This window comes from Sebastes umbrosus, chromosome 15 (genome assembly GCF_015220745.1).
Source record: "Sebastes umbrosus isolate fSebUmb1 chromosome 15, fSebUmb1.pri, whole genome shotgun sequence".
In the NCBI taxonomy this organism is placed as follows: Eukaryota; Metazoa; Chordata; class Actinopteri; order Perciformes; family Sebastidae; genus Sebastes; species Sebastes umbrosus.
In genome coordinates this window covers 29444660-29458491 of record NC_051283.1, presented here as the reverse complement: position 1 = coordinate 29458491, position 13832 = coordinate 29444660, and the positions used below count along the sequence as shown (strand labels likewise).

Below are 13832 nucleotides of genomic sequence, written 5' to 3'. Positions count from 1 at the left end.
TTAAAGTCACAAATTTATGAGAAAAGAACTTGGATATTCTGTGAAATTATAAAGTTATAAATATGCAAGAAAAAAATCAGAAATTGTAGAGATTATAAAATCATAAATTTATTAGGAAAAAAAATCAGAAATTTTAGAGATTCTAAAGCCATAAATTTGCGAGAAAAAAAATCTAACATTTTCAAGATTATAAAGTCGTACATTTTCAAGAAAAAACGTTTTTTTCTCTTAAATTTGCCAATTTATTGTCAGAGAATATCCCAATTTTTTTCCCATAAATTAAAAAACACTTTATTACATTCGTCATATACAAGTACATACATGAATGACATACATGAGTTTTTTCTCTGAATATTACCCCCCCCCTCCCCCGGCTCTTTAATTACTTTTTTTTTTTTTACCTACAATGGCCCTAATACACCGTTGTAACGCTTTCACTGGAGCTGTCTTACAACATTTAAATGAATCCAATCCACTGGTTATTAAGTGGTTCATCTGTTTCTCTGGCTCCTTATCGATGACGAGGTGGGGCGGGGGTCCGTTTGTCACTTTAACTGGTGGGACTTTGCTCCTGATTTCCCAGCAGAGGGTAAACAAAATGCTGACACACTGATGTAATGGCAGCATTTTAATTACGGCTGCTCAGCTTAAATCGTTTAGGGTCAATTGCTCAAGTTAAATTAACTTCTCAAAGTGATTTGCATTATTAAAGCTAGGGTGGGTAATGTTGAGAAACAAGCTGTAGTACACTAGATTTTTAAAACGATCCAAACGATAAACCCAGCCCAGTGTCGCCAACGCTTATCTCAAGAGGGTGTTTGTACCGTTTGACAACCTGCGCAGTAGATTGATTTAATTGGAAGTCTCCCTACCTCTAACTACACCTACACACAGCGCTGTAATTATCAGAGTTCATATTTATGTTTGTACATTTCCCTTCTCATTTTTATGCAGTTTCTCTTTGATGTTTATTACAACTTGCAGCTGGAACGGCCCAGTTTCCCCCACAAGGAAGACGGAGGCTTCATCAAAGCTAATCTGATCTAGTTCCACTCAATTTAAATGTCTTTGGAGACGAGCTGAATGCCTACAGCAACACGTGGTGCCGTTTTCAACCGTGCAATATGAGGTTTCCCCAGTAAACAGAGGCGCTCTTTTTAATATATTTCGTTGCTTTTTGACTGTTACAAAGTGAGTGAGAGCGCAACATCAGAGCTAATTAAAGTCTTAAAATAATAACAGTATCAGAGGTTTATCTCCCTGAGCACACAGCTGAGATGACTCACAGTGATGAACATGACAAACAAACGAAGCCGACTGCTCAATAAGACTGGAGGATGTCTGCTGTATAGCGTCCAGGCTCAGACCCGGTGTGATCCGTCTTTTCAGGTGATCCAGGGGACGGAGAACAGCGTGGAGCTCAACTACCTGAACTCTCTGACAGAGTACCAGGTGGCCGTGTTCGCCGTCTACCGCAGCTCAGCCAGCGAGGCCCTGAGAGGAAGTGCTACCACATGTAAGTTTAGAAGTTTACAAAGGATGCAATGAGGAAACTCATTTTCTCCTTTTTTTTTAACATATCACAAATATGTTTCTAATCAAAATCGGCATACGTAGGAGGTTGGGGACTGATTTTAAATCAAACCATTAGGGATGGGAATCACCAGAGGTCCCACGAAACGATCTTAATGCAATTTTAAACATTTAAAAGTATTGCGATAAGATAAGATTAGTCTCAATTTTAAAGCTAGAGTGCAGATATTGGAATAATACAAATAATACAGTATGTATAATGGTTCAGAACATACTACATTGTGGTACAATACAGTCAAGCAACATGAGCGGTCAGAAAATCCAAATAATAGTAAAATATATGTGCCACAGCAGAAGACACTGAATTTGGGCCATGAAAGCTGCACAGGTGTTGCATTATGCATCGGAGGCGCGATCCTCCACCACTGACAGGATGCCCGTGGTGAGCTCTATTTCTCGTGTTGCCCGAGGCCCCCGTCGTGATGTCTGAAAACACCGTACCAGAGCCTGGCAGGATTCCTCCCGCCTCTCTCAGCCCGCCGCTCGCTGATGAATGACGGGGAATTCCTCCCGGTCGGCGGAGGATGAATGCTAAGCTGCGAGTCGACCTTGTGACAAAGTTAATGGAGGGTTTGGCTGCTGCCGTCAGCTGGACTCTGTTTCTACGGCAACAAATGAAACGTGACACTAGATAGTGACAGGTTTAGGGGTGTGGTGGTGCTTTATGTGTGTGACTTATAGAGCGTTTCAGGCAACAGCTTGGGTCCATGTTTACTTCCTGTCTGCTTCATAGACTGTGAAATGGTCTCTAGAAAACACAGGATGTAGAACACTGTACATCATTTCTATGTGACATCTACTGTTGACCTGCCATCTCCATCTAAAGACCCCCTGGACCTCCCTAAATAAGACAAAAACGGCTCTATTGTGGGTCGGAGAGGGTTAAAAGCAGGTATGAACAGTTAAATTAGCAAATAAAATGTGGAAAAAAATAACATTTAATATCAGATTTTGCTTTTTTTTTCTCATGCTGTGAGAGAAACCTGATGACACTGACTGGCTGAGATATACTAGATTTAATAAAACCTGATACAGCCAGACCTTTCATGACATTTAGATATTATTTGAACTTATTGAAGCTGAAAGTCTAAAATAAAGTCTAAGAGAAGCTGCAGGCTTTTTTCATATGAGAATAATATCCTCCATGAGCATGAAATAGACATTATTTTGTGTGATATAATCATTTTAATATCAAGATGTATTGTTGTTATGTTTGAAAGCGGTCTTACATTTGGTCTTTGTGTCGTGCTGCAGTGGCGCTGCCGATGGTGAACGACCTGGAGTTGTACGATATCACTCACAGCACCATGAGGGTCCGCTGGAAGATCGCCGCCGGTGCTTCTGGGTACATGATCCTGTACGCGCCGCTGACGGAGGGAGACGCTGCGGACGAGAAGGAGGTGAGGAAGCTGTGTGTGTGTGTGTGTGTGTGTGTGTGTGTGTGTGTGTGTGTGTGTGTGTGTGTGTGTGTGTGTGTGTGTGTGTGTGTGTGTGTGTGTGTGTGAGAGCAGACTGTGAAGGCAGGAAAGGAAAACTATTTTTTAGGAGGTTTTTAGGAGGTAGACAAAATAATGGAAACACCTTTACAACGGTAGATCTGCTGTATGATTCAGAGCTGGGCCACTCTCTGCTGATTCTTTCAGTGTTGTGATTCGCTGTATGGAAAGAAAACGGTGAATCCCGGCCAGGGATTTTTTAATCCGGTCTCATGGGAAGGCGTATAAATACCACGACATTACACAGACATTCAGCATGTCATGAGTTCACATTTTAGCCTTTTCGCGTGTCATTTGTACGCCACGCAAACGTCTGCAATATAGGCAAGAAAACCACTTAGTTAGGGTAAGAGAAAACGTCATAGTTGGGCTTAAAATCAGCACGTAAACTAAGTAAAACACGTACGGAAACAACTAGGGAAAACACGTCCCAAACGCCACGTGACTAACGTAACTTATAAAACAAAACGCCAGACGGGAACAGGGGTTTCCTGGTTAAAAATCTGGTGTTTGTTGGACCCATCCACCTCCCAATCCACACACCATAAGTGATCTTACTCGCTTTTTATACTACATCACTCTTACTGTATCATTTATGAATGGCTGAGTTTACATTTGCAGGATACATGGCGTACACATGACACGCGAAAACAAGAAAGGCGTACTTATTGAACGCTTAAACCCTTGAGCATTATTGTGGCATTCATGCGCCTTTTTCTTGCGAACGGGCTGACTTTTTTTTGTTGTAACGAGTAACGTAACGTGTTCTATTACAATCCAAGTAATCTGATATTTAGTTACATTTTCAAATAAGCAATCTGTTACAAGAACATCACAGTGAAATGCAAATTGTGCCTGAGAAAGAAGCGTCTGTCAGCTGCAAAGAACTCTCCCTCAGATTTAAAGAAGCACCTTCATACGCAGCTCCACATCCAACACTTGTAGCTGGTTACGTGATGGAGGAGATGATTTGAGCATATGTTTTATGCTAAATGCAGTACCTGTGAGGGTTTCTGGACAATATTTGTCATTGTTTTGTGTTGTTAATTGATTTCCAAAAATACATATATACATACATTTGCATAAAGCATCACATTGCTCACTCCCATGTTGATAAGAGTATTGAATACTTGACAAATCACTCTTAATTTGCGATTAATCGTGATTACATATTTTAATCGATTGACGGCCTTATTTTGAGTCGAAGAAAACTTCACAGAACAGAGTCGGCCTGGATGTTTGATCAGCAGCAGCAGAACATCCAGTTATATCTCCCAGTTCATAACAGAAGCTTTGGTTAAGTTTTTTAGTGTCTGAGTTTGACCTTGTTTGTCTGCAGTTTGTTAGATTTTGGCATCTCTCCGTGTTTGGCCTGATGGTTGAGCGTCACAGGAACTCTGTGAAACACCTGAAGTTGCTTTGAAACGACGTATCTAAAGACGGTGACTGTCAGAGCAGACACAGACTTCTAATCGACTTAATAAAACTGACCTGCAGAGACGCCTTTGTAATTGTAATTGAGTTGCTTCAAAGTAAAAGTCAGCTTTGATGTGGTGTTTCTCTTATTTTTCTCTGCATTCTGTATATCCAGCACATCTTCCTGCATACCCTTCAGTGATGCTCAGTGAGGGAGATAAGACGGAGAGGTGAGAGGATGGGAGGAAAGAGAGGAAAAAACTCAGAAAGACCAAATGAAATTGGCAGTTGGTGGAAGTAAAAATTGGTCAGAGTTTGCCAAGAAGAAAAAGGAAAGAGGAAGGGAAATAGTTGCCACAGCTACAGCTTCTCAAGGACACCCTCAGTAACCTTTCAGCCTCTCTGTGGTGCACGAACCAAAAAAACAGTTAGATTTCTTAAATTTCAGCTAGTGTTGGAGGTCAAAGGACAGAAAACTGAATATTTATTGAAATAAAGAGCAGCCACATGCTGAGACGAGCATCAGCAGGTCAGAAAACATCAGAACCAACCTGGAGAGATTAAAACATGCAGGTAAATAGAGCAGAGGAGGTAGAGGAGGAGAGGTGTTTCCCATCAGGCCTCATTACGCCCGTCGTCACATTCCCCTCCGGGCAGACGGCAATAAAAACAATTCAATCCAGGATCAGGACGGATGTCTTCCAGCAGCGAGGAAGAGCCGGGCTCTGAGGCGCCGCTGTCAGAGCCCGGCCTTGGCTGGCTCCACATCCTGGGCCACGTGGGGACTCGTCTGGGCCAAAGAGGGCTTCAACACAGACTGAACCCAAGACAGAGAGGGAGGATACATATTAAAACATATTAACAGCAACAAGGAGATTCTATGTTAGAGTTTGGGTCCATAAAACTGATGATTTACCTGCCAACAAAAAACAAAAAGTGACGAGAGTTCAGTGTGAAATGTATCTCCTCAAGATGACGCGTCATTTCAGAAACATCAGCTCTATAAGTCTATTCAGAAAGATCAAACTTTACTCTAAGGATACAAAGAAACGAAGGTCTCGGTAGCTAATTTAACTCCTGACTACGGCAACTAACGATTATTTTTTATATTATTATTTTTAATATTATTATTTTCTCGATTGTTGATTATTTTCTCGATTAATGGATTAGTTGTTTGGTCTATAAAATGTCATAAAATGGTGAAAAATTGCTCAAGATGACGTCCTCAAATGTCTTGTTTTGTCCACAACTCAAAGATATTCAGTTTACTGTCATAGAGGAGGAAACAAACCAGAAAATATTCACATTTAAGAAGCTGAAATCAGGGAATTTGTTTTTCTAAAAAAATTCCTCAAACCGATTAATTGATTATCAAATAGTTCTCGATTGATTTAATAGTTGACAACTAATCGGTCAATCGTTACAGCTCTACTCCTGACGTTTGTCTCAGTGGAGATTTTGACAATTTTGCACGTTCATCCACAGCTTCAACATGGCTTCATTTCACATCCCATTTTTCCCAAATTAAACATGCCAAAATCAAAAATAAATAAATAAATGACTCAATAACTAATAAATATGTCATTAAATGCAGCAAAAATAATATTAAAAATAAGTGTAGCCTTTAATTAGTTGATGAAAATATGACATAAATTGATATTTCTGTTTTATTTAGCTTCTTTATTTATGTATATTTGTATTAATTCCCTTATTTATTTACTCCTCTGTTTAATTTTCCCTTTTATTTATTTATGTATTTATTTTTATTATTTTACATACTTAATCTAAAAATAAATATATATATAAAAAAAAATGAATAAAATATTAATACGAAAATAAATACATAAATAAATAAAAGTGAAGGAGAGTAAATAAATAAGGGAATTAATTCAAAGATAGATAAATAAAGAAGAAAATTAAAAGAGTAATATCAATTTATGTCACATTTTATCAATAAATTCTTAGCCAAATTTATTTTAAATTTAAAAATCATTTAATGACATATTCATTTATTAATCAAGTTATTTTTGTATTATTTTGGCAGGTTCCATCCTCCATAAAGACGAACATCCACAGTACAAGAAAGTAGAACTAGACCAAAATAAAAGTAAATATATTCCAATGAAAAGGGAACCTGCTGATGTATAACAACCATTTAACCATTACAGTGACTCTGGAACATGAACGGTTTTATGTCGGCAGCATATTTTACATCAGTAGCCAGATCGCTGTCTGAAATTCTGCATCGGTTATGAAGTATGACTCTTAAACTTTGGCAGAACATCTTATTCCTCTCAGGCTCTAAAAGGAAAACAATTTATTCATGAACCGGGTAGACAAGAAGAGCAGATGGACAAACATTTGTCGGTGCCTCCTTTCTGCCAGATTATTATTTTGTGTGTGTGTGTGTGTGTGTGTGTGTGTTTGTGTGTGTGTGTTTGGCAGAAGGTGAAAGATGGTGAAGTTGTGGGTGTGTGGCCGTCGTGTGTTAGCAGCTGTATTATAGTGGAGTTAATCATCCTTCTACAAACACAGAACCAACCCCTGATCTGGTATCAGACTCTGATCAGATAGAAATCTTTTTTACTTCAAATTTATCTTTTGGTTCCTGGAGGGCAATTGGTTTTACAGCAAGTTATATTACAATACATGAGAGAACATAGACATACAGTACAGTAAAGGGGAGAGGAAGTGTCCTGAATATACAATACATGTAGCCTAGGTTCTGCCTACCTTAGCTATACTGTATGTCGCAGCTCACAACATAAAAATAATTAAAATAAATAATAACTGCCATTAAATGCAGCAAAAATAATATTTAAAAAAATGTAGCCATTAATTAATTGGTATATATTTATTTTTGTAATTTGCTTTTTTATTTATTCTTTGTTCATTATTATAAACAAATTATTACATTATTATTCTGTTTAATTTTCCCTTTTATTTATGTGTGTATTTATTTTCTATTAATTTTTAAATATATTTATTTTGCAAATTAATCGCAACCCTAAATAAATAAATAATGAATGCATTTAGAAATTAATAAAATAAATACATAAATAAATAAATAAAAAATGAAAATTAAACAGAGGAGTAAATAAATAAGGGAATTAATACGAAGGTAAATAAATTAAAAAATGTGTCACAACATGAGGCACATAGTTTTAAGGGTTGATGGGTCCCAGCTGCTGAAAGTGAGAGGAAGAAAAAGGCACAAGCCCCGTTCAGAAAAAATCTTATGTAATCACTGCTCGATTCTCTGCTTGTCTGGACTCGACTGAGGGCTGATGGAGGGATGATAGAAGAGATAGAGGTAGATGATAGGGAGAGATAAACGGACAGATGGATGAGAGACGAGATGAGATGAGATAAAGACGTCTGCTGGAAACACGGCATCCTCCTGCTGAAGGCACATACCTTCATGCTTTGTGTGTGTGTGTGTGTGTGTGTGTGTGTGTGTGTGTGTGTGTGTGCGTGTGTGTGTGTGTGTGTGTGTGTGTGTGTGTGTGCAGGTGAAGGTAGAGGACTCTGTGAACGAGGTGGAGCTGGAGGGACTGACCCCGGACACGGAGTACACGGTGACGGTTTACGCCATGTATGGAGAGGAGGCCAGCGACCCCATGACCAGCCAGCAGACCACACGTGAGTCTTTCAGACACACACACACACACGCACACACACGCACACACACGCACACACACGCACACACACACACACACACTGAGATGATCAGTCAATTAACTGATTAATCCATCAAAATCATTTACGCATTCCCTATGATTAATAATTCCACACTCAAATGTCCCTTAAATGTTCCCTATAACTCTTTAACTCTTTAAAAACGGATCGTTGACGGTTGAGCGTTCATTCTTTTTGCAGTAGAAAGTTATCACGTTGTACGCTCGTGATGACGTCATTATGTTACGGCGGTGCCAGAGTTTTGTCCCTAATGGCCGCGGGAGATCGTTGTTTGCTTGATCCTGTTTAAATCAATCTAAAATATAAATTATAATAGCTAGAAGATTCACTCTTTTTGCAGCAGAAAGCTAACGCTTCTGTCTTTAGTTAGTAAGCGTCATCACGTTGTACGCTTGTGATGTCATTATATTATGTTACGTGCGGAACGTAACAAAACTATCGAAGCACGTTTGCACTCAATCTGCTCATAAAAATGAACATATGTCAAAAACTAAACACGGTGCATAGTTCAATATCTAATGGAGTGTTCAAAAATATTTTGTGTATGTTTCTACATTTAGAAATCTTCTGGATCAACATGTTTTGTGTGTTATTAATAACATTTTATGAAAAAAACAAGTCTGATTTTTATATTTTTTTATTTATGACACAATTTCAATACTTTTATAGAAATAAAGGTGAAGTTAGGTTGTGCAGATTTTAGGGATATGAAGAATTTGAAGATAAATTACATCACAATAAGTCACGTCACGTCACGTCACGTCACGTCACGTCACGTCACGTCACGTCACGTCACGTCACGTCACGTCACGTCACGTCATTCCAGTTAGCCTAAGTTATTGCTTGTAACTATTTTCATATAATAAACCACATAATCGTATGGATTTCTTTGAACGAGTCACAGTAAAGAAACTAAATAAAACTCACCAAAACCATCAGTCCAGCAACTCTGGTTTGGTCAACATAATAAATCCTTAATTCACAGAGTAAAATGTGAAATCATACCGGCTCTACAGGCCGTTTTTTACTACGTTGTTTCCCTCTGCCGCGCAGACAGGAGGAATCGGGGATCGAACCGGCAACCTTGTGATTAAAAGACTCGCTGTACCCACTGAGCCACAGCTGCCCCGGCAGTGTGAACTGTACACTGTAAAACTATCCTCGTCCATAACATCCTCTGCACTGCACTGGGATGCAATTTTCGCTGTTGGAAACGTAACACAAGCCAAGAAAACAAGGAAGTTTGTGAGCGGCGTCGTGCCCTGTTCTTTGAAGAAGTTAGGACTGAGGACTTCACTGTCAAGGTCTAAAAGTCAGATTGGTCCTCACAAAGATAGAAATACAAGGTCACACACACTCTGACTCATAGAGTAAATATGAATATCACCGTGAAACCGTCAATGAGCTTCGCTAACTGTTGATGAAATTCAATTTCATTAAATTCCTGACAGATTTTACGACTCTCTGAACTCATATTTCATTCGCCGCGGGATGTTCAGATTTACTCACAGCTGTCTGACGCCCTGCAGGAAGGAAACCACACATCTCCCAAAAAAAATATCACGTTGAGAGCAGTTGTTTTTAGAGTGAAGTTTAAAGATCTGGAGTGTCATTGAACTCGATGAATATGCAGCGAAGCGGAAGCAGCTTTTTACTCCCGACACTACAGAAAGCTAATTCCTCTGAAGTTGTTCCAATCAGTCGAATCAGCTGCTGCAGTTACGTTTCATTTGTGTTTGCTTGTAGTTACACGGCTTTTTCCAGGACCGCTGCAACACGCCACGGCACGTTTTTCTGCCCCGACAAAACTGCCAACCAGGCGGTGCCAAAATCCCAGCGTGGCGCCGGCCTCCGGCTTCCCCTCGTCGTGCTATTTTTTGCACCTCACTTTCATTTTTAAGAGTTCTGAAGCTTCGTGCCTCCCCTCTGTGCCGTCCCCGTATCCCCACCATGCCCACTAATTAACGTTTTATGAAGTCTCCTTTAAGGTCTGCGGCCTGCGGCTTTAAGTCAGGGCATGTTTGTGTCTTTATGAGGCGTGTAAGGCTTTGAATGCAGGTCAGATAAGGACGCCGGAGGCTGTTGGAGCGAGGCAGTGGATGTTTTTTTTGGGGGGTTGAGGTCTCTCTCTCAAATTACTTTTAATTTCCTTCATCCGTGCAAGCGGGGCTTCATGCCACGTATATTCATTTCTCCTTATGTGTATTTAATCATTCATTCATTAAGTGCAAGAAAATATCCACATGAGTTGTCTTTGACAGCCAAATCTGTTTTTGTTGATTATTCCTGCAGTGAAGATGAGCTGCATCAGAGTTAGGACATTTATTTTTAGTTTATATTGGTGCTTTTCTGCGCTGCGCTCATCATCAGCCGGTGGTTTTTCTGATGCATCTGGACGTGCAGGAGATGAGTTTAATGTGCTTTTAACTCCGCGTGTTGGTTCGTAATCACTCAGACGTCGTCGTCTCTCTCGTCCCTCATTTCATCCAGTTATTTCACCGTTTGTTTGTGTCATTGTTGAGACAAAATGAGCTTTAATGATGGCTGCAGTGAAATGAAATGTTCTTTTTTCCTCCATTACCGGTAATGATCAAATCATTTTCAGTCTATTATTCAGTCCAACGTGTTCATGTTGGTTGGTTTTTGTTCAGTTAACTTTGTGTTTGTCATGTCAATAGAAGAAATGTGTAAATTTGTCGACTCTCAGTTACCTTTGTAGCTGCGTCAGCCTCATCTAGGGCTGCACAATAAATCCAAATTTGATCAACATTGCAATATGGCCTACTGCAATTTGTTAAAGGCATTTTAAACCATTTTAAATTAAATATTATTTTGCTGCAGAGACGTCCTGGCCTACACATTATATTCTACAGACTTAAGAGAACATCTTTGTTTGGTACAGACACCCGCAAAAATCACACCATAACCATTTTAGTATGTTTTCAATAAAAATGAAAATAATGATATAAAAATCATCATTCTCTCCAATATCACAGAATATATCGCAAATGCAATATCAGTCAAAATAATCGCAATTAGATATTTTTTCTGGCTCTGGCACAAGAAAATTATCTCTTTTATTTTTATAAATATATTTATTATTTTAGGAGGTATAACGAAATACATTTTTTTTCCTCCCACCCCTGGTTCCTCACAAAATTTCTGCGAATACAAAAAAAAATAAATAGAAAAAAAATAAATAAATAATATATATATAGATGAATAAATAAATAAATGAATAAATAAATAACAACCCTTTCTTTTTAATACAGTAGTTAAGTCAATGATAAAACAAACAAATGTGCAAAACAAAGGCCGTTACACACCGGGGGTGTTTTTTTTACCAGCGGTTAATTCGCACGTCAATATTTTTTTTCAAACTGTTGTTTTTGTCATGAATACTTTCACACAGAATGCAAATATTATGCTGCGAAAAAGCGGCATACTTTTTTTCCGAAGTTGATTTTTTCTGAGGTTTTGCGCCGCGAATAATAGGCATCAACCAATCAGGTTGTACAGAACAGGTTTACAGGCTTAACGTATAGGCAATATAGACGGTCGCTTAGGGCGCCACCTTCTGGGGGACGCTAGTCACCCTCTAAAAAAGGGGGCGCCCTTCCTCATTTTCTACATTTAGGTAAAATAAATAAAGAAAGTAAAACATTTTTCACCCTATTAACTCTCTTTCTCACATTGTTTCACTGCCCGGCTGTACTTAATTGTTAATAAAACTGCAAATTGTAGTGAAACTCAATAAACACTTTTAAGCCAACTATATCAGGAACCTATAGTTTATTTATATCATAATAAATACAGTTATTTATGAAAAGAAAAATCTTAATTCTTGTCTTAAAACCATTGTGATATGTTGCGGTTTACGGGGGTTCTGGTAGTCTGAACCAAGACGGCAAACTTTATTGCTCCTTTAAACCTTGACAAAGACAGACCAGATGATCAACTCCTTCTGTTTATACCTTTCACAATAAAAGCCCTAGACATATAATATTAGCAGGCGAGTATTTCACATTTTTGTGTTGTTTTTTTATCACGCCCCGGGTGTGTAAAGGACTGAAAACTGAGGAAACAGTCGTGAAGACCTCACCAGACCTACTCGAATCAGTGTAGATGTCTGGAACACTACATTCATAATTTTATTAAAGTATAAAATGGTAGTATAGTGTAGTATAAATGCTAATAAAGAAATAGAATCTTTCTGAAAATATTTTTTGTAGCTTTTTAAACATTTTGGAGAGGTCTGACATTCAGGAGTCACCCAACATCTACGTGAATGGGCCTTTTAATGTAGTGGATATTTTTATATGGACTTTGGAAACTTTGGAGACTCACCTATCTCTAAACTTTTTAATTTCCCATCCTCCTCAGCGCTTTGCTGACCCTGACTCGACCTCCTACAGTACAAGCAGAGGCAGTCTCTCCCTCCCTTCCTCCCTTTCCTCTCGGCTGCTTTGTCTTTACCCTGACCCCCGGTATAATTGAGGTGAAACAGCGCTCGGTACAATCAGGATTTAAAAGAAAAAACAGATCAGTAATGCTAAAGTTTCCCAGAGTAAATCAGATTCTCCCGGCTGAATTAAAAGAAAAGTGAAGCTAAGAGGCTGTTTTAGACCTTTGCAGTTCCTCCAGAGGAGAGAGAGGCGAAGTGGAGGCAGAGCCTGAGGGAGTGATGGAAGGAGGGTCTGTCCACTTTATAATTAAAATACTGGAGTCCAATAACCCTGGTTCAAACCCCCATGAGTGTGTATGTGTGAAACCACTCACTAAATCCAAACTCAACTAACCGTTGACCCCTTTATAACAGCAGCTCTGTGGCAGCCAGAGTTTCTGGACTCATATTTACATTCTTATTTCTGAAATTATCAGACAAATGATGCATCATAAGAAATACCTGGATAATTTAATTTAATTTAATACAATATATTAGCGATTTCTGGAGTCCTTTTTTTATTTTTATTTTTTATAATTTATTTTATTTTACATTATTTATTATTTATTATTTATAATTATTATTTATTGAAAAAAATCTCCAGGGAGGTCCCCAGCAAAAAGGGGAATCATTTATTTTCACTATAATTCCATCCATAAGTAACACAATGACAAAATATAATGTGCAATATTGCTTTTTTGTACTTTTTCAATATAATTTCCAATATTACTCTCTCAATATCATGCTCAATATTACTTTTCTATTTTAGTTTACTTATTTTACTAAATGTATCTTACTTTTATTGTTATATATATTTGTTTTATTCTTATATTGTAGTTTTTGAGCAATCTCTGGCAAAACATTTTCTTTGGTATTAATAAAGTTCCATCTTATCTTATCTTATCTTATCTTATCTTATCTTATCCCTCTTATGTCTATTACAGTCATGGTTTTCATACACCATCTTTACTTTGTGTGCTAACAGTTGCTTTCTGCCCCACCTCCTCCCACCTCAGTACCGCTGACTCCGGCAACGAACCTGCGTTTCTCAGACGTGGACCACAGCTCCTCCCGGCTCACGTGGGACTCCGCCTCCAGGAAGGCCAAAAGCTACCGCATCATGTACGTCAAGACCAACGGAGTCCAGACCAACGAGGTGAGAGGATCCTTAGCTCTTAGTACTG

At 38.6% G+C, this 13832-nt stretch overlaps 1 protein-coding gene and 1 long non-coding RNA gene across 10 annotated transcripts in view; one reads left to right on the top strand and one right to left on the bottom strand.

The window, feature by feature from the left end:
* LOC119502886 (collagen alpha-1(XIV) chain-like) overlaps nucleotides 1-13832 on the top strand; it is a 209276-nt gene that overhangs the window by 69424 nt on the left and 126020 nt on the right. For all 9 annotated transcript variants that reach the window (XM_037794158.1, XM_037794155.1, XM_037794154.1 and 6 more), the window contains 4 exons: nucleotides 1390-1516; nucleotides 2848-2993; nucleotides 8018-8147; nucleotides 13665-13804. In XM_037794158.1, the coding sequence (XP_037650086.1) occupies nucleotides 1390-1516; nucleotides 2848-2993; nucleotides 8018-8147; nucleotides 13665-13804 (543 nt within the window). The remainder of the gene's footprint in view (nucleotides 1-1389; nucleotides 1517-2847; nucleotides 2994-8017; nucleotides 8148-13664; nucleotides 13805-13832) is intronic.
* Nucleotides 1771-13826, bottom strand: LOC119502890. Its single transcript, XR_005210197.1, has 4 exons — nucleotides 13688-13826; nucleotides 5057-5322; nucleotides 2823-2976; nucleotides 1771-2341 (listed from the first exon to the last, which is right to left on the bottom strand). It is a non-coding gene; the product is annotated as an uncharacterized LOC119502890 (long non-coding RNA).